Raw genomic sequence first — 19,922 nt, 5'->3', positions numbered from 1 at the left:
CCTAAACCAGTGGTTCTCAACCTTTCCAGACTACTGTATTCCTTTCAGGAGGCTGATTTGTCTTGCATACCCCACGTTTCACCTAATTTAAAAACTCCTTGCTTACAAAATCAGACATAAAAATACAAAAGTGTCACAGCCACTATTACTGGAAAAATTGCTGACTTTCTCATTTTTACCATGTAATTATAAAAATAAACAGACTGGAATATAAATACTGTACTTGCATTTCAGAGTGTAGTATATAGAGCAGTATAAACAAGTCATCGTCTGTATGAAATTTTAGTTTGTTCTGACTTTGCTGGTGCTTTTTCTGTAGCCTGTTGTAAAACTAGGCAACTATCTAGATGAGTTGATGTATCCCCTGGAGGACCGCTGCGTACACCCCGGTTACACGTACCCCCGATGGAGAACCACTGCCCTAAACTAACCGTAGATCTCGGTCACGACAGCATTATACAACTTGTTGCAGTTCTACAGAAACTGCCGGCTGGGGAGGTGATGCCACTTCAGAAGATAAATCTTGAGAAATGGCATTTTTTCCACAACTACGTAGTTCTCCTCCACCTATGCTATGTCTGAAGATTCTTGCGCCAATAATTACTGGAGATGATAGCATTTTTGTGAGCTTCCAGCACTCTGGAAATCCAGACTATATCTGCAAATGGCCCACGCGCTGTGGCCTCATCATTCACTGTGTGCAGACTAGCTAAAGATGCTGATTTCCTGAAGGTTTCTAAATGGTTCGGCTGTGTTAGAATCCCAGAGCTGGAGCATGGAACTAAAACTAACCTAGACTGGGTGTGTCTGAAATTCATTCAGCTCTAGTCTCTTAAATGTCACTTTATAAAGTTGTGGTCTGTGAGGTTTTAACTAGGTCTACAGTTCTCTAACTTCATTGCACTGCATCCCTCTTCTGACAACAAAAATGACTCCATGACCTCAGGAGGGGGCACCGAAGCCTGAGCCCGCCCGAGCCCCACCACTCTGGACAAGGCGGGGGGAGCTAAAGCTCAAGCCCTGCCACCCTGGGGTGGGGGGACCAAAGCTGAAGCCCAAAGGCATCAGCCTCAAGAAGGGGGCTGGTAACCTGAGCTGAGGCTTTGGCTTTGGCCCCAGCAAGTCTAACACCAGCCCTGGCGACCCCATTAAAACAGGGTCCCAACCCACAGTTTGAGAACCCCTGAACTAGGTAAATGTGTTAGTAAGAGAGACAACAATGACTTTATTACTCTTTGGGCTAGAAGATAATAGATGCGGTGGCTGACTAGTCTCGTGAACCAGTTTAGCTGGATGTTGAGAACTGCGTGTGCTGTCAAAGTCTTCCTCGTTACTAATTTTGCAGTACAACTTGAAGTGATTTTTTTTTTAATCTCTTTATTAAACCCATGCAAAAGGCTGCTGCGTGGATCCTGATTTAATTTAAGACAGACTTATTTTGGTTTAGCTTAAGTCCGTTTAGGAACAGTTTCAGCTAGTGTAATGAGAGGCTCTTAAACCAAAACAAGCGTGTCTGCACAGGGACTTGCACCGGTTCAACTAAATCCGTATAAATATGAATGTGAGAACCCCCGGTGTCCAGCTGTGGATAATTCAATGATTTATGTGAGTCTCTCACTTTTCCCTCTCTAGTTCCTACAGATGCTGATGGCCCCCTCTACCTCCCATACAAGACCCTGGTTTCCACCATTAGCAGCATGGTTTTCAGTGAGGGAGAGGCTCAGCAGCTCATTGAGATCCTGACGGATAAAGCAGGCGTTCAGGACACCTGGCATACGGTACTGTAACTCTAGTTACAAAAAGCTCAATCGCTGATTTCCGTATAACGAAGGGAGAACCAACGCTAACCACATGGTGTCGTTCGTCTCTACCTTTATTGTGTGTGCATGTTAAATTCAGATGCGTGTAGAACGCCACCAGAAGATGCAGGGGGCCACATCCGCTCCGGTGTAAGGAGTGGAGCTGTGGTGACTTACACACATTGAGGATCTGGCCCCAGCTCTTCAGATATAACGTACTTGTCTTGCCTGAGCGTAAATCAGTTTTGCAGAACTCTCCCTTTCTGTAACATGTCCTTAAAGTCAGAAGAGAGCGTGTTTCTCAGCAGCGGCTATAGTTGGCTGCTCAAAGCACCCATCTGTTCCATAAACGTAATAAGGGAAGCTCTGACTTCCAGGATTATATAGTGCCAAGGCCTGATTGTTATGCCTTGGGCGTCAGAAGCCTTGTGAGGATTCCTGCATTGGCGCACATACCTCACGGGATTGAGACGACAGGATTTTGTTCCTTGGCATGCTGTAGCACCAAACTGTCCTCGTAGTTAAAACTACTAATCTCTCTAGACCCTGCTTCTCCGGCGAGAGCGAACCCCAACATTGCCTGCAGAGATTAAAGGAAAACTCCATCGGTTTGAGGTCAGCAGGGGGAGAATGCTGAGTGAGGGTAGGCAGTGCAGCTTAGTGGACAGGACACTGGACTGGGATTCAGAAGTCCTGGAGACTGTTCCCAGCTCTACAGGGCAAGTCACTTCCCCTGTCTATGTCCCCATCTGCAAAATGGGGATAATGCTATTGATCTCCTTTGTCAAGTGCCTTGAGATCTACCGGTGCAAAGGGCTACATCAGCGCTAGGTTTTATTAACGCTTGCCTTGGTGCCAGCAATTCTAAAGTCCTTCCGTGGTGCATCCCCTTAAAATCCAGCATGTGCGGAGGGCTGTCTAGGTCTCTTCTTATTTGCTGGTGACGTCAGCAGAGTTCTGCGAGCCAAGGATCTGGCTGTGTAGTTTTGTTGTTGCGTGACTTTTCGGTGTGGCTGTCCAAATGACTAGCCTTCTGGAAGGTGGGGACATGCTGTGTTGTCATACTAGCTTCCAGTCCCATGCCAGGCGCTCAATTTGTTGTCCTCTGCAGTATTAAATGCCCTTCCCCCGTGTGACGAGATTAAGCTAGGGTTGGCTAGAAACCACCTTCTGCATGCTCTCTCCACCCAAGTGTTTGCGTTCTTACTGAGTTTGCTTCCTTGCTGTTGCACTTGGCAGTTTAGGCACAAGTTTCTGCTAATCTTGCCTATCCTGACGGAAGAAGAGATGACGAGGTGGATTGCACAAATGACATGTGGTCTTTTCACAGGCGACTCAGAAGGGGGACCCGGTTACCACTCTGAAACGTCAGTTGGAAGAGAAAGAAAAGCAACTTGCTACTGAACAAGAGGATTCATCTGCTGCCAGAAACAAACTGAGGGAGCTCACTAAGGTGAGGACTGTGTGGTCTCCTGCATTCCCTGCAGCCTGAACCGCTCACGTTGGCTTCAGCCTGGAAGATGGAGAAAGTGTCTATTTGACATGCTCCCCTGCTGCTAGTGTTTCTCCGTGGGCTCTCAAATCTAGCTGTCTGGCATGTAAAATTCTTCAGAGAGCTCATTTCTGGTGTGACGCTGATTCTATACAAGGCACGTTTACGATCTGAAGCGTGGTAACACCTAGGGATCTCATTGGGCTAAGTGCTGTACAAACAGAGACGAAAAAGACAGTCCCTGTCCAAAAGAGCTCATCATGGAAGTCTGTCACACACTCACAGAGCTGTGGCTATCCTGCAAAATGCCAACAAACTTTGTTTTCTTTGTTTGGGGGAGAATTCTGCACAGCTCAGTGGATCCGAGGCAGCTTCGTGCGTGTTCAGTGTAAAACTACTGAGCACGGCCTTGCTGTCCTTCGCTGGAAGGAGGATGCTTTTTAAATCCAAATGAGTTGAATTCGTGTGGTTACACCGTACTGTTTCTGAGCTAGTGTGGAAGTCTCCCTCCAAAATCCAGCCGAGATCTGAAAGTCTAGTGCTGACTTCTAATGCAAATATTTTCTGAGGCTGTGCAGGCAATGGGGACCAGAACAGGTCAAAATCAGTCACCTCTCTTAGGCTCCCAAAATGGCTATGTAATAGCAAGGTGGGTTATTGGCTGTAACTGGGAGAAGGGTGGAAAAAACCAAACTCTTCTATATCCACCCTAATCATGGAGATTCTTCTCCTCTCCTTGCAAGTAGTGAACACGAATATTTCAGTGCAGTGTCTTCACTGGGGCCAGGGATGGGTATCCCTCTGACAACATGCTAGCGCCTCCACCGTCTTGCACTCTGGAACCAAACTTCAACTCCTCCTGCTCTAATTAAAGCTGAAAGCCAAGAAGCAAGCCCTTACACCTCCTCTTCAGGCTAAGCCATGGTCTGGACCTGATTTAATAAGTGGTGTGTGTGAGACTCCAGAATCTACATTGAGCAACAATTCTCCCCTCTCTTGTTGTCCTTCATTAGCCAACCACCCTGCAAATATTCTCGAATCCCGTCCTAGGTGGTGTCACAAAATCTGCTTGTGACCCATGCGAGTTAATGGAGCAGAATAGTGCAATGGGACAGCGAAACAACAAAAGATGAGTGGTGCTGCCTTCTGATGTGGCTTTCCCGCTTGGACACGTGTATGTAATAGAAAGGTTATTGATCTGGAGAAACTCTAGGATCTTACGCCTCTCTCTTAGCTGACCTAATGTGGAGCAATAGTGGCTACAGCCCTCAAACCAAAATTCAGAAACAAACATAAGGTTTTGTTGGAGTTGAGTAATACAGATCAACGGTGCTGACTAATGCTGGGTTAGCCTGGAATTGGATGGATGACCTCTGGCTATAACATTGCTGAACACTTAAATGTTTTAGATTGTAAGATGTCTTTTTTTTTTAAAGAAAAGTTGCTGAGAATTAAAAGCATCTCCTCTTCTTGAAGGAGCTTGCAGCTGAGAAGGCCAAGATGGTCGCTGTTGAAACCAAGTTGAAAGAGCAGCTGTTGGCACGTGAACAAGAGATTACTGCCGTGCAAGCTCGCATGCAGGCTAGTTACCAGGATCATGTGAATGAAACCCAGCAGTTGCAAGGAAAGGTAGGAGACGCGTTTATGCTTCAAAACACAGGCTCTCCTACTAGACTTAATCTGCAGTCTGGCAGCACTGGGAGCAGAGATTGGTGTGCAGGGCTTAGTTTCCTTGGAGATATAAGGTAAACTTCATTCAAAACCCCGAAGGGACCCCGACTGCACCTGCTTTGGCATGGCTGAAGCTGTGGCCACATTATACCCAGGTTTAGTGTGAGTGGCATTAACATCTGAATATTTCCCACAGCTGTACTTCTAAGGAAATACCACTGAAGTCCCTGCTTGGGTTTTAGGATTAACAGAGTTTAAGGCCAGAATGGACCAAAGTAACTTTATAAACCCTTCTGAAGCTGGCATCCCATTGCCCCTCCCCTCCCCTCTCCCTCCAAAAATACCTTTCCAAACTAACTAACTTGGGGTAGGGTTAGGGGAGGAGGAGAGGTGAAAGGATCTCACAGGAACTGCCTAAGATTTAGCTCTTGTCACAGATTTTTTCCCCCTACTCAGTGGCTTATTGGTGTGGGGGGGAATGTCCTTCCCCTTCTCACATGCTTTATTTTGGGCTCTGCATTTGGTTATAACCAATACAGTAAAAGATGTAATAAAAAGGGAAGACGCTTTAAGAGGGCAAGGTGTTTGGGGGCAGAGGGGCACGTCTGTAGAAAGCCAGGCTTTTGCTACCGTGTACAAGTGGGACAAGAAAAACATGGTTTCGGTGTGTGACTTTAAAGAAAGGAAAACTGTTGCTGTAGTCTTGGGCCCAGCATGCCATGGGAGGCGTCCCCGTGTACTGACGTCCTTGCTCTTCCAGATTCGGACTCTTCAAGAACAGCTTGAGAACGGCCCCAGCACCCAGCTGGCTCGCTTGCAGCAGGAGAACTCGATCCTGCGGGATGCTCTGAACCAAGCCACGAGCCAGACGGAGAGCAAGTAAGAAAATGTGTTTTGGTGAATACACGGATGTGAGCTGCAAGACATGGGTCATGCAGGGTAGCTTTACTACACTGTCTTCCTCCCTTCCAAAAATCCAACCCCCCCACCACCCCAGGGCACATCTAGTGCCCGTGAAAGTAGGGCATGCTCCAAGCTTCCCCATCTTTCTGCTGGTTAGAGCTGGTGGCAAGCTTTCTGTTGAATCATCTGTCTTTTTGAAATCAGGTTTTGTTTTGCATGACTCAGCTTTCTTGAGGAAAGTGTCTGCTTTTTCTTGGGGGGGGGCGTGGGGAGTGTTAAATCAGTGTTTTCAGCTGAAAAAGCACATGGTCACTGTGCCCCTATTCATGCACAGCTTTCCCTTGATAGGAAGTAAAATTGACACTCCAGGCGATGTAGTCTGATTGTGGAGCATGGCCCAGAGGACAATGTGAGCATGAGGTATCCAAACTACAACTCCCAGGAGGCACCAGGGCAGCATTTTCTTTTTTTTTTTTTTTTTTAAATTAAACCCCGTCAGTCTTCTGTGGGTGGGAACCCACTTTCCACCCAGCATTATTACCGATGCATTGCAAAATGCTTGCCTTCCCACACCCCATCATGCCAATTCTGGAGCAGACTGCTCATTCTCGCTGAGTTAGGGCGCAGTTCAGTTGTGATGTAAATGATCAAACTCCTCTGTCTGACCTAACCAGGGCTTGAATTGAGCCCAACTCCAGAACACTCGGCACTCAAATATCATTTTCTGAAGTAACATTCAAAATTCAGTTTAGCTGCCGTCTGTGAAGACTGACACACTCCTGGCTCATGCATTGTGATGGGGCTCTTTGTCTTTGAGGGTTTCAATTCGGTGATTGAACTTGGCTCATTTTTCTAGCTTTATAGTTTCATAGAGTTCCAGTCCAGAAGGGCCCACTAGATTGGCAAACCATAGGTGTCTTGTTTAGTGCAGGTAAATTGTACTGTTCGATTTCACTCTTTGCTCTGCAGTGTCTATCTAACCTAGATCTAACCTACCCTAGTTAATTATCTACCCTGATTTAAAATAACACTGCATATGTGATTGATGGAAAATCTTGTACTTCCTAATTGGGTTTAAAAAAACTCCTAATTTTTTTTGGCTGTAGAATAAGAGAAAAGGAAGAGTAACAATAGAGAAACAAGAACTAGCCAGTGCATACTAAACAAGCTTCTCTTTAAAATAAGAGATCATTGACTATTTAGTTTTTATATAAAAGCTTTAAAGTAATTGACTCAACTCCAAATGCTTAGAGCACTTCCTTTTTATGTTCTGAAGATAAATCCTCAGATTTTTACATCCTAAGAATGAAACTCCATCTTTTGAAAAGGGGCTTATTAACTTCTTTGTGACTTTTTTCTTGCTGAAGAGGTTCTCTTCCATGAAGGAAATTACACATTTGGGGACGCAGGAAAAGAATAAGGAAAAGGACATGTCTCTAAATATTTGCATCTGAAGTAATGCAGTAAAAATATGTTTCAAGTGTACAGGGGCACTGGAACAGTTTATATAGTGGGGGTGCTGAGAGCCATTGAACCAAAGTGTAAACCCTGTATACAATGGAAAATGCTTCACGCCAGGGGGTGTGGCTGAACCCCTAGTTCCAGCACCTATGCAAGTGTAGGATTGAGGCTGATGAGATAACTCCAGTCCCACTGAGCTGGAATAGTATGAGTCTATACAGAAATGTAACTGATTTGTCTGTCTGTCTGTCCAGGCAAAATGCAGAGCTAGCCAAGCTGCGGCAGGAATGCAGTAAACTAATGAAAGAGCTGTCTGAAAAATCGGAGACGCTTCATCAGGAGGAACAACAGAAAAAGAACCTGGAGATAAAGGCCGCTGCGTATGAAAAACAAATCAGCCAGCTCCAGGTCAGCACTGTGCCAACAAACCACTGTTTTTTGTTTTTCTTCTAGTCATGTGGCTTTCTTCTCTGAAGTAGCTACCTTTATTGTAGCTGTTGCTTACACAGAGGAAGGGTGGTCTTGTGGTTAGGCATTGGACTGGGACTCTGGAGATCTGGCTGTTTGACCTTGAGCAAGTCATGTAAAGCTCTGTGCCTCAGTTTCCCTTCTGTAAAATGGGGATAATACATAGGGGAAAGATGGCATTGTCTGTTTCGAACCAAAGCTGTTTCTTGCTGTCTGTGCAGCGTGCGGCACCGCAGGGTCCTAATTAAGTAGTGGAGCAGTGGGTGCTATTCCAGTTAGAGCTGGTTGAGAGTTTTTGGATGAAATGTCCGTCAGTCAAAATACTGATTAGCCAAAATGGAAGCTTTGCGGGAAAGGGTGTTGGGTTCAATGAATTTTTTCCACTGAGGTGGCGGGGAGAGATGGTCCAAACGTTGTTCCATTTCGACCTTTTAGAAATGAAATATTTCTGGTTCAAAACAGCGGGTTTGAAATGTTAAGCTAATTGGTTTTAAAAAAAAAAATTGGCCCAAAGCAAAACAAAATACTTCTATGAAATGATGATTTTGGATTTTCAACTTATGAAAATTGGTGACTTTTTTTTTTTTTCCTGGTCACAGTTCTGGACAGAAACATATTTTCCCTACAGCAGGCTTGTGCGGGATGGGGAACAATTTCTTGTCCAGCTGTAATTGCTAAACGAGTAGCTAATAACATGGAATATTTAGACTAAGGTTTGGTAAAGGCTTCTTGCTATAGAAGAGTATCGTCTTGGGCCTATTTCTTGCTGAAAAATCAACCTCTTCACATCCCTTTCCCTCACCCCCATGTTAGCCTGTACACCATAGACTTACAAGTTGGGCATATTGCATCACTGACAGAAGCTCAAAGGGTGGTAAGAAGCATGATATATGGGGGGCGGGAGGGAGAGAATCTCCATTTAAAAACAAATTCCTCAGGACACCAAAAATCCAGTTGATGATAAACCTAGGGTTGATCTGATCAGCCTTAACACCACATAGCCAGGTCTCTTTCTATTCTGATGAAAACTGGTGGTCAGTAAACTGGCCATTGGCTGCCTTCACCCCTGCTGCTTCTTCCCTGTCCCAGAGAGCGTCGGCTGTCACCAGAAAGACAAGCCTAGCCTGACATGAGGTCAAACGAACTAAAAGCACTATCAGTTTAATGGGGGTTTAACACGGAGTGCTGCTGAAGATACCTGACACTGGTCAGAAGTTGCCTGGCACATTAGTGCTGCCCTCACGTAAAACTGCCATACCAGGAATTCTCCTATTCCTGTATCCCACCTCAGACAGGGGCCAGCACCAGATGCCTCAGGGGAAGATGCAAGAAGCCCTGCATAGGCAATTGGGAGATAATCTGCCCCCATGGAAAATTCCCTCCTGACCCCCAGTACTCCAGAGGCTGGCTCACACCCTGGAGCATGAGGGTTTATAACTCTGCGTATTCTCAGCCATATAAATGTCCAACCCAACTGTGCCACGGCCAAGTGTCACTGCAGCACAGAGCAGGGCAAAGTGACACACGACTCGGGTGCTCTAGGACAATGATTGCCGTCCGCTTGATAACAGGAGCATCATAAAAATAGTTCCACTCTGAAACTTACCGGCAGCGTGCCTCTCGTCTGAGGGGGTTCATGATATGAAGTGCACCAGAGTTCTCACGCAACAGGGACCTTGTACTCTGTCTCTCGCAACCTCTGCTCTGTCAGAGCTTGTTTACCTGCAGACAGGTGAGAAAACTGGTTTTGCATTACTGATGGGGAATGTGGTGTGTTTTTTCCTTTTTTTTCCTGTTCCTACTTTTTTGGTGGCTGGTTTTGTTACCGCATGGGAGGCACTTGACACCCAGTGCTGTAGTGTTTAATATAAGAGCCGTGGGTTCATGGCGCGCAGCGTATGGACCCAGTAATGCCTCATAGTCAAAAATATCGATTCTCAGGCTGTAGTTCGATTTAAAGGGGAGACTTGCGGTATTGCTTCTTACTCATATGCACAGATGACATGCAAGGAAGTTAGGCCATGAATCCTAAAGAGGTGGCAGCCAGCCACTATCTCCTGAAATGATGTTGGCGTGCGTTCAGCAACAGCAGGAAATCCCAGCTTCATGGTAGCCGAGACCCATATCACATTACAGCTCTCACAGAAACCTTCATATTGCTCTGCTGTAAACTCCCTTCTCTCTCCTGAGATGTGGTTTGATGTCTTTGATAGCTCCCAGTTCAGAATGATCCCTCACTCTCCCAGATCTTGGGAGACAGGCCAGTCCTCGCTTAAAGACCGCCCCCCAACCTGAAGCAAATACTCGCCAGCAACTACACAACAGAACCATTAACCCAGGAACCTATCCTTGCAACAAAGCCTGTTGCCAACTGTGTCCACATATCTATTCAGGGGACACCATCACAGGACCTAATCACATTAGCCATGCCATCAGGGGCTCGTTCACCTGCACCTCTACCAATGTGATATATGCCATCATGTGCCAGCAATGCCCCTCTGCCATGTACATTGGCCAAACCGGACAGTCTTTACGCAAAAGAATAAATGGACACAAATCTGACATCAGGAATCCTAATATTCAAAAACCGGTAGGAGAACACTTCAACTTCTCTGGCCACTCAGTAAAAGATTTAAGGGTGGCAATTTTGCAACAGAAAAGCTTTAAAAGCAGACTCCAACGAGAAACTGCTGAGCTTGAATTAATATGCAAACTCGATACCATTAACTTGGGTTTGAATAGAGACTGGGAGTGGCTGGGTCATTCACATATGGAATCTATTTCCCTACGTTAAGTATCCTCACACCTTCTTGTCAACTGTCTAAATGGGCCGTCTTGATTATCACTACAAAATTTTTTTTTTCTCCTGCTGACAATAGCTCATCTTAACGAATCAGCCTCTCAGTTTGTATGGCAACTTCCAACGTGTGTGTGTATATATCTATATCTATCTTCTTACTCTATGTTCCATTCTATGCATCCGATGAAGTGAGCTGTAGCCCACAAAAGGTTACGCTCAAATAAATTTGTTAGTCTCTCTAAGGTGCCACAAGTCCTCCTATTCTTTTTGCAGTTCAGAATAGGCTCCTCCCGATGCACATCAGTACATGTACGAAGCATGCACACTTCTTTTGAACTGTGTGCTTACCTGGCTGCAGTAAGAGTGAATGGAACTGGGGAACGGGTCAAGTCTCAGGAGGGACCTCCTTTGATGTGGCCCCAGGGGGTCAGGCATGCAAGCTTGAGGGCCACGTGGCTACCAGACAAACGCAGGCCTCTTGACATGTAACACTGGCCTCTCTGCATGATCTACAACTCTGCCTACCTGCTGCATCCATTAATGTTAACAAAATAATGGGCACCTGACTGAAATATTTCTAAGTGAATAATCTCTGTATCACGCTAGTTTAAGGCGACATGGTATCTTTATAGGGAAAGAGAGCTAGCTGTGAACATGGCTGGTATGTATATATGGGGTGTGTGTGTGGATCTTCTCTTGGAGACTGAGTCAATCTCAAGTGACTTAGGAACTTTTAAGCATTGCCCAATATCTGAGCTAAGTTTGTGCAGTTGCACAACGTTGTCATCCCTCTGAAAGCTTTCAGAGTTTGAGAAATGTGCTTTTAAAATCTGCCTCCCTGCTGATGGCTGTAGGAACGGGACAGATGGAGGGGAGTGTTGGCCACAGGTTGCCATAACTTTATCCTCACTGGGGGCTCTTGTCGGAAAGGGGGAGGAGAAATAAAGAGAGTTTCTCTTTTAGCGTGATCATCACATTCTCTGCTCCTGTGTCTCCATGAAGGGCCAGCCAATGCGTGCCCTTCTCTTGACACTTCTTGATGTGGAAAGATTGTACTCTGCCCAAACCACACTGAAAATTCCACTGAGCCGAACACACTTCACCATAATAACGTATCGAGTAACTCTGTTCCTAGCCAGCTGGATTCTGTAGCGGCTGGGTGCTTCAGCTACACATCTAGTGTGTGCCATTGGCAAGAAAAATAAGCAGGCCCTCCCTGCCATGGGGAGCAAATGCCCTCCCCGGGAACCCTGCCCCCTGCAGGGGTGAGAATGGGCAGCAAGAACACACTAACTGAGGGGATGGGGTAAAGCATGAGACGTTGGTACCGAAATAGACAGAGCTTACTCTAAGAAGGCTCTCGCCAGCCCCTCGAATTGCTCGCAGCACAGAAGCTAATGGGAATACAGGGCAGAGATTTCAGCACGGACCATGCTCCCTACCCTGCTGGCTAGGTAAGCAGCTGTGTCCTGTGCCAGCTGGAGCTTTGGGGTTGACTTTAAAGGTGGCTCACCACAGTGGTCCTCCACCCCCAGGCAACTTAAGAGCCAGAGAGACGCATTGCTTTGAAATGAGAATTTTTTCTGTTCCTTCCCCTCACTGGAAAAAAAACATTCTCATTCAAACCAAGCAAACATTTCTGATCACTCCATCGAGAATCTTCCCAACAGAAAACGTTCTTCAATAAGATTTTTTTTTTTTTTGGACCAGCCCTAAATATCAGATGTGCAAACTGTGCACACCTGACTTGCACGTGGAATTACCATGGTCGTGCACGTATGGTGAGATGCGCTTGCATCCCTGGCTGTCTGGCTTGTACCATGTTGGAAATTGTAGGCCCGCTTCAAAAATCTCGCCCTAGGAATATACAGTAACAAGCACGGCCCCAAACTAGGGAATGGTGGGGGGGTTATACACAGAACAACGCTGCCAGCTGAGGGAAGGAGGAGACCATTGAGGGGCTTGTATACCTCCAATCCAAGTGCTGTGCGTGTGAATGCTTCCTGCGTGGAGAATGCTGGGAGAAGACTGGGTTTCAGACAGGGTGGGACCTGGCAGACCGGCAGTGGGGCTGCTCTCTCCAGCCTGGCTTAGTGTCTAGCGCGCTCTTCTTTTTTTTTTTTTTTTTTTTTTCCCCTCTCCTTCATGCAGACTTCTCAAAAAGAAACGGAGGCGACACTGCAGAAGAGGCTGGATGAAGTAAGCGAGGAGCTGCGCAAATCCCAGACCAGCTACAAGAACCTGCTGGCGGACACGGAGAAGGCGAAGGACCAGCAGCAGAGCATTGCTGGTGAGAGGATGCTGCAGGGATGCCCAGGAGGGCGCGCATGCTCTGCCCTGGAGCTCAAACTTTGCCCTCTGCCGGCCTTCGCCTCGCTAATGATAGCATGTTCCTTTCTGAAGCGGAGCAGGGCGGACCTCTGTGTCTGAGTTTCGGCTGCTGGCCCTTTCCCAGAGGCCCAGCGGGAGCTGGGGAAATCCCAATGGTGATTGTCTGGTGGCCTGCGGGTGCTGCTGGGGAAGTGCTGAGAGCAGGAGTGAGGAGAATTGGGCCTTTTGTGGGGAAATGCCAGTGGGAGCTGGGGTGGGGTGGTCCGGAGCGGGGCAGCTGCGCTAGCCATGATGACGACACCAGAAGGCAGGAGGTTCCCAGTTTTAGCCTCTCTGAGGCTCCGTCCTGCCTGGTGTGGTGCTAAGGGTCTGACTCTCAAAGCTGAAGCACTGGTGAACTCGCTGCTTTATGTGGGGTGCTGCTGCACAGTCCTGCTTCACGGGGGGGGAGGGCACAGCTCCTGGCACGGTAGATCCTCCACTCCCCCTTGCACGAGAGGACGGCAAGCATGTGCTGCTCCCTGCTGTATCGTGCACAAGGGCACCGGTCGTACACAAGGACACTGGCAGGTTAAAGCCGACACTTGGGGTGGGGTATTTTGGCCAGCCATGTTGTCAAAAATCCATCACTCTGTCACTGACATGAGAGCTACAATAAAACGCGCGCATTCTTCCGGGTGAGCCTGCAAATAACCGTCCATGCTGCCTGGTCTCGCTGCGCGTGTTCTTTACCTGTCTGCCCAGGACCTTGCTGTCTGAAACGTGCTCGTGGTCCAAAGCCCTGTCCTCTGTAGGGCTAACTTTAGCTCTGGCCGTCTACGTTCTCTCTCCCTCTTTGAATCTGTACACATCTAACTTGCCTCTGTCTCCTCTACCCACCTTCCTCTGGCAGAGTCTGAAGCCAAGCTGCTGTCCTATGAAATGGAGGTGAAAAGTAAATCGGAGGAGCTGAGCACCCTGAAAGTGAAGCTGCTAGAAGCCAGCTCTGAAAACAAGCAGCTCACAGAGAGGATCAAATCCATTGAAGCTCTCCTGGAGGCAGGCCACGCGAAGGAAGTGGAGAAAGACGCAGACTTGCAGGTCAGCGCCACGGTGGTGGTCCCTACATCTGAAGGGGAGAGCAGGCCTGGGATGAAGCGTGACTTACAGCATATTGCATGCACCGTAAGCGTGCTGGAGAGGGGGTGGGGAGCTGTCCTGTACTGTGTTTATAATGCATGTATTAAAGGCAACCTCTGTCTAACTTTCAGGCAGCTAATCAAGCAGAAGTGAGCCAGCTGCAGTTAAGGTAAGACTGGTGAATGTACTGATCTCTCCATCCATGCGCTGAAAGGCTGCACCAAAAGAGTCAGGGCTGGGATTCCCTTCCCCCAACTTTCCCGTGAGCTGTTCATATGCTGACATTACTGGGGTGCTGTCACTGAAGGCAAAGTTAAACGGAGTGCTCTAGCTGACTTCTGGCAGGCGTAGGCCATGTAAATGTTGATTCGCACGCTGGCCTACACCAACGGCTAGTCCATTTTGAAGTGACACCTCTTGCAAATGCACGAACAGCTGAAGACCTAAGGTGCGTTCTAGAGTTGACGGGCTTTGTAGTTCTATACAAGCTTCCCATTTTTGAGAGATGCCGAAGTAGAGGCCAAGTTTGTGTCAATCAAAATGAAGTTTGCCTGCCAGTCAGAGCAACTTAGCAATACCCTCTTAAAATTTAAACCAGTGGCAGACTTCCTGAAAATAAATCCATAGGAATGACTTTTCAGACTGGCTTTATGCCCACGAACACCCCTGGCCTGACTGCAACGGGAGCTACTAGCATGCCAGTCGCTTACCTGAGTGTCTCCATGCAGCTCCAAGTTCCTTGGCCCAAAGCTTTCAGAATTGACTAGTGATCTGAGTGCTCCTGAAAAGGGTGGGTGCCCGATGCTGCTGGGAAAACCAGGCCCCCTTCAAGGTACCGAGCTGATGGACAGAAACCGTGGCACCCAAGTAACTAGTCGTTTCTGAAGATTTGGGCCCTTCACTCTCAGTAGCCATTTTTGAAAAATTTTGGCCTACTTTAATTTCAGACAGAGGTAAGCTAAGAGCAGTTTCAAGTCCTGCGTCTCACCCTACAGAGTTCACAGCTTGACAAATTGCACTCTTGTTTTGAATGCTTGTTTTCCTTTCCTGGTGCCCGTTTTGAAGACCCACTAGCCAGTTTCTCCTATCTAATTAGCTGACGACACAGGGGAATCGGTACAGATAACTGTACTCAGCAAACTGGTTCTAACTTGGGCAATTGTATCCTGTCCTCCCCCAAAAAAATCTGTCTGCCATTTGCTTTGGGCAAAGATCTTTGTTTTATTTTTATTTTAAAATAAAGAGAGACCCCAAAACACTGGTGCATATTTGGTGGAATCTCCATCATTGGGGATTTTTAAGAGCAGGTTAGATAAACACCTGTCAGGAATGATTTAGATCATACTTAGTCCTGCCATGAGTGCAGGGGACTGGACTAGATGACCTCTTGAGGTCCCTTCCAGTCCTATGATTCTGTGTTACTGCTGGCACAGTCTGGCTGCATGTCACTGAGGTCTGCAGGGACTTCTGGCACTACATAGCTGTTCTGTTAGCATGCTGGGGTGTGTGGGGAAATTTGATCATGACTGCTGACAGCACATGACTCGGTGAAGAGCACCGCTCCAAACACGCCCTCTTGTTTCATTGCAGACTTCAAGCGAAGGCTGAGCAGGTCTCCTCGCTCGAAAAGGAAGCTATGGAGCTGAGAGAGATAATCGAGCAGCAGAAAATGAAAAACAACGTGCGTGACTGGACGAGCTGAACTCCTGTTCCATCAGCACAAACCTGAACAAGCCCCTGATTTGCGTTTGACCAACAATTGGGTTTTAAAAGTTGCCCAATAAAGTTTAAAATGTAGGGTTGGGCAAGTCAAAGGCCTAACTTCTCTGTGCCCTGAGAGACGCTCGTCTCTATCCGAGGCACCTAGGCTACTGTTGGGGTGGCGTTTGCACGCTTGTGCCCTTGCTAGGAGAGAAGCTGGCTGACTCCCAAGTAGCAGAGGGCTAAGGGCTTGTCTACGCTTCCGTGCAGGGTTGAGCTAAGAAACGCAACTTCAGCTACGTGAATAGCAAAGCTGAAGTCGACGCACTTAGATCTACTCACCGCGATGTCTTCACTGCGGTAAGTCGACGGCTGATGCTCTCCCCTCGACTCCGCTTGTGTGCCTCGTTCTGGTGGAGTACCGGAATCGACGGGAGAGCGCTCAGCGGTTGATTTATTGCATCTAGACTAGACGCGATAAATCGACCCACCGCTGGATTGATTGCTGCCCGTTGATCCGGCAGGTAGTGCAGACAAGCCCATAGTCTTCGGTGGGGGAGTCTGACAGAGGAACAAACGAAGCTGCGGTCTGGGCCTGGCAGCCCTCCAGCCGGGTGGGGGTGGAGAAGGGACTCCAGCTAGCCAAGCTGCCTCTGTGGGCTTAGTGTACCCTCTCCATCCCGTGAAGCAACACTAGGAACAAGGCTGGAGTTTGCCACGGGAGTGGGTGAACCACTGAAGCAGGCCAAGCTGCATCTTAAGCAGGCCTTTAAGGGATGCTCCTAGCCGCTGGGAATGGGAGTACTGATGAGTTGGCGAACGGGCCTCTTCCTTCCCACCTTGCCAAGAGACTCGATGGGCTGTGACTGCAAATAATGAGGTTCATACCTGATTATCTTAAGGTATTGGACCACTGCAGTGAGAATCCACGTGTATGGGCACATACATGGAGGGCGTATCGCAAGATTTAGGAGTCTAAGCAAAATCTGGCTTCCTAAATGGGATCATCAGAATCCCCCTCCCCCCCCGCAGCTCCGTGCTGTGGATCCATAACTTCCAATAGCGGCAAGTAACATCATGCTAAGCAAACCTTGTGGTGGTCTCCGTGGCAGCACGTGGCTTATTCCTGCGTGCGTCTGTCCCAACAGGATCTTCGTGAGAAGAACTGGAAAGCAATGGAAGCTTTGGCCTCGGCTGAGAAAGAGCGTGAAGAAAAGTTGTTTTCTTCCACAAAAGCGAAGGTGAGTCTTGCCTCTATCAGTAACAAAGGGGGGTCTGGTCTTTGGAGCCAGACTCTGCTGCCGGGGAGCAGCTACAGAATGAGGGACCTGTTAGTTTCTAAACTGAATTTCAGCATCTCTCTGTTTGCACAGATTCTGTTTAAACCCTGTGATTACTCTCTGTGCATGTTGACCCCTTAGAGCTCTTCCAGTAAAACTTTGCCACAGTCATTTACTCTTGGGGCTTGATCCTGCAACCACCACGCATGGTGAAGGAATAGTGCAGAGAGACTATTGAGTGCTACAGTGAAATTATCTTTTCAACAGCGCTCTCCCATAACTTAACTGCCTGAATTCTTTGAAAACAAACTTTGTACGGAGGTGTTGGTGTTTTTCCTCTCTCAATATTGGTGGTGGTTAATGTTGGCATGTCCCTGGCAATGGTGTGGGAAGGTAGCAGTGTTGTAACGTTCTGTAAATGTTATGGTGAAAGGAAGATGATGCATATGGCTCGTCAATATTGCCGCGTTTCCGACTCTTATAGAGATGTGCAGCATCACCGCACGGGATGCTGACCTCATCAGATGGGCGTCTCAGAATGGGAACTTGACTCCTCTGTTCTTGCGTAACTAGCCTCGTGGAGATTTGTGCAAATTTTGTTGTTTTGGCTTCTTTTTCCCTCCCCTCTTCTGCAGTGAAGTATCGACTGCAAAACAAAGGCCAGGCCCTCAGCTTTGTATAAATCAGCATAATGCCATTGACCTCGGTGAAATGAGAACAGCTGGGATCTTAAGGTGCTGACTTAAGTTTAGTTCATGAAAACCTATGTTTTCTCTTTCAGGAGGATTTGGAGCAGCAGCTTAGCGCAATTCAGACGCAAACAAAGCAGACGCTGCTTTCTCTCTTCCCGCAGATCACTGTAGTTCCACAACAGGTCGGCACTAATATTCTCATGCTCTTGGAAGGTGAGCAGATAGCTGCGCCAGTGAAGGAATGGGACAGACCAACTGATGCTCTGTTTTTATTTGTTTAATCAGGCTTACGGGGTGTGGCTACAGGAGTTTAAGGAGAAGAGTCTGGGAATGCTAGAGCAGCAGACAGCTAAAACAGAATCTCTTGTAAGTGATCTCGTAAGCACTGGACAGCCATGCTCCAAACATCTTGCTTTCTGTGGGCGTTGGTGTAAGGCTTAGCAGCTACAGACCAACCTCAAATCTAGCAGCAGCTCTTGGGGGCACGGGGAGAAGGGGGCCCCCATTAAAACTCCTTTTTCTTTCAGGATTCCGCGCTTAAATTAAAGGAAGCAGAAGAGGCGCAGAGCACTTTACAAGCAGAATGTGAGCAGTACAGAACGATTCTTGCTGAGACGGTAGGTTAAGCCATTCAGGCCGTTTCTCCTCTTCGCTGAAAGTACCACTCCACCTTTCTTGCCACTTACGAAGCCAACTGACTTTGTGACAGCCAAACCATGTCTATAGTCTCTGAAGACACTGCACAGATGAGATGCATGTGACTTGTAGCCATTGTTTGGAGGTTTTTGCAGAGCTTGGTTAAAAATATTTGCTTTCCGAATCCATCTAGCTTTCTTATTTCTTAGTAATTACGATAGAACTGCCCTTGAAATGCTACGGCTCTGCTACAGCATGGTTTGAGAACATAGAATCCTAGAATGTCCGGGTGCTCCTGTTCCCCACGCACCCATTATCAGGTGCTTGATACAATGTGAGAAGATGCCTAGCAGTTCCTCCATGGTGGTGGGACCCTTCCTCCCTTAGTTTTGCAGAGACAGTCCAGTGCTGAATCCAGCAGGTGGTGGCTGCTTCCCTAAAGACCCTAGAAGCCAAGCTGACCTATTGATTTCAGTGGGAGCTAGACCATGCCCATAACTTCCTGCCTTGACAGCAGTTTGAATGCGCCCCCCCCAGTGAGCCTTCCCTTCTCCACCTGCCCAGCCTCACACTTCCGTCCCTTCTCCCTCGGCAGGAAAGAATGCTCAAAGACCTGCAGAAGAGTGTGGAGGAGGAGGAGCACGTGTGGAAAGCAAAGCTAACGGCATCCGAAGAGGAACTGCAAAAGGTGCATCCTAAAGATTCTCGTCTGTGTGTGAGCAGGAATCCCTGGGGTGCTGGCTGCCTATAGTGCTGGGAACCAATGGGCTGGTGACGCGTCTAATGCTGTAAATAACAAGGGGGTCATAATGATCCCTTCTGGCCTCAGTCTATGAAATGCAAGGGCTTTTAGAGGTCCCTTGCTAGGGAGGGGCACATCTTTAAAAGGCTCTGGGGTTGAACTTGGTGTAAACACGTCGTCTTAAATAAAGATAGCACTTTCTTTGCCCTCTGCAATACGGCATGGGCACGTGCTGGGAGGTGAGAAGGAAAGATGCCCTCTGCATAAGCTTCTGCCTCGCTGAGATCCTGACACGCACATTCTGCCTCTTGAGCTGGTGACGGTATTCCATTACTTACCTTACAACATTCGCATCCAAGCTCAAGAATCAAACTCCGGCACCTCCACTCCATGCAGGGGAGTCTGGAAAGCCTTTTGATGTTCAAAGAGCTGGCTGTGTCGGAGCGCAAAGTGCATGGCGTTCTTTGCAAGGCTGTTTTTCCGTGCTACTTTCGGGACTCCCCGCTGTAGAGGAAATTGGCTACCTCTACAAGTCTGGATTGATGCTGGCATTGGAGCGTACACTGGTACGCGTCACAAAAGAGCCCCATTCAAGCCACCCACAGTGTGCGTAATCCTCTCCAGCTGTCTGTCTTGCTGCAGACGAGAGATACTCTGGGCAGAATGGTGTATAAAGGCTGAGCAAGAGGCTGTCCTCTTAAAAGGATAACCCTTTAGAGAGTGTGGGAATGAAGGGGTGTGGCTGATCTCTTGTTCCTTAGCTGGTGTTCATGAGAACTTGCCTGGGCATACTACATTATAAAGGAATTTAAAATGTCCCTCTAAAA

The 19,922-nt window shown here is 47.7% G+C and overlaps 1 protein-coding gene across 3 annotated transcripts in view; it reads left to right on the top strand.

The window, feature by feature from the left end:
* Nucleotides 1–19,922, top strand: part of RRBP1 (ribosome binding protein 1) — a 55,236-nt gene that overhangs the window by 22,238 nt on the left and 13,076 nt on the right. For all 3 annotated transcript variants that reach the window (XM_077814130.1, XM_077814129.1, XM_077814128.1), the window contains exons 3-16: nucleotides 1,633–1,778; nucleotides 3,130–3,252; nucleotides 4,768–4,920; nucleotides 5,723–5,841; nucleotides 7,581–7,734; nucleotides 12,746–12,884; nucleotides 13,818–14,005; nucleotides 14,176–14,213; nucleotides 15,635–15,725; nucleotides 16,894–16,986; nucleotides 17,807–17,899; nucleotides 18,003–18,083; nucleotides 18,245–18,334; nucleotides 18,949–19,041. In XM_077814130.1, coding sequence (XP_077670256.1) covers nucleotides 1,633–1,778; nucleotides 3,130–3,252; nucleotides 4,768–4,920; nucleotides 5,723–5,841; nucleotides 7,581–7,734; nucleotides 12,746–12,884; nucleotides 13,818–14,005; nucleotides 14,176–14,213; nucleotides 15,635–15,725; nucleotides 16,894–16,986; nucleotides 17,807–17,899; nucleotides 18,003–18,083; nucleotides 18,245–18,334; nucleotides 18,949–19,041 — 1,601 coding nt within the window. The remainder of the gene's footprint in view (nucleotides 1–1,632; nucleotides 1,779–3,129; nucleotides 3,253–4,767; nucleotides 4,921–5,722; nucleotides 5,842–7,580; nucleotides 7,735–12,745; nucleotides 12,885–13,817; nucleotides 14,006–14,175; nucleotides 14,214–15,634; nucleotides 15,726–16,893; nucleotides 16,987–17,806; nucleotides 17,900–18,002; nucleotides 18,084–18,244; nucleotides 18,335–18,948; nucleotides 19,042–19,922) is intronic.

This window comes from Eretmochelys imbricata, chromosome 3, assembly GCF_965152235.1.
Source record: "Eretmochelys imbricata isolate rEreImb1 chromosome 3, rEreImb1.hap1, whole genome shotgun sequence".
NCBI classification, from domain to species: Eukaryota; Metazoa; Chordata; order Testudines; family Cheloniidae; genus Eretmochelys; species Eretmochelys imbricata.
The sequence above is the reverse complement of the archived record's forward strand: the minus strand, read 5'-3'. Positions and strand labels throughout refer to the sequence as shown.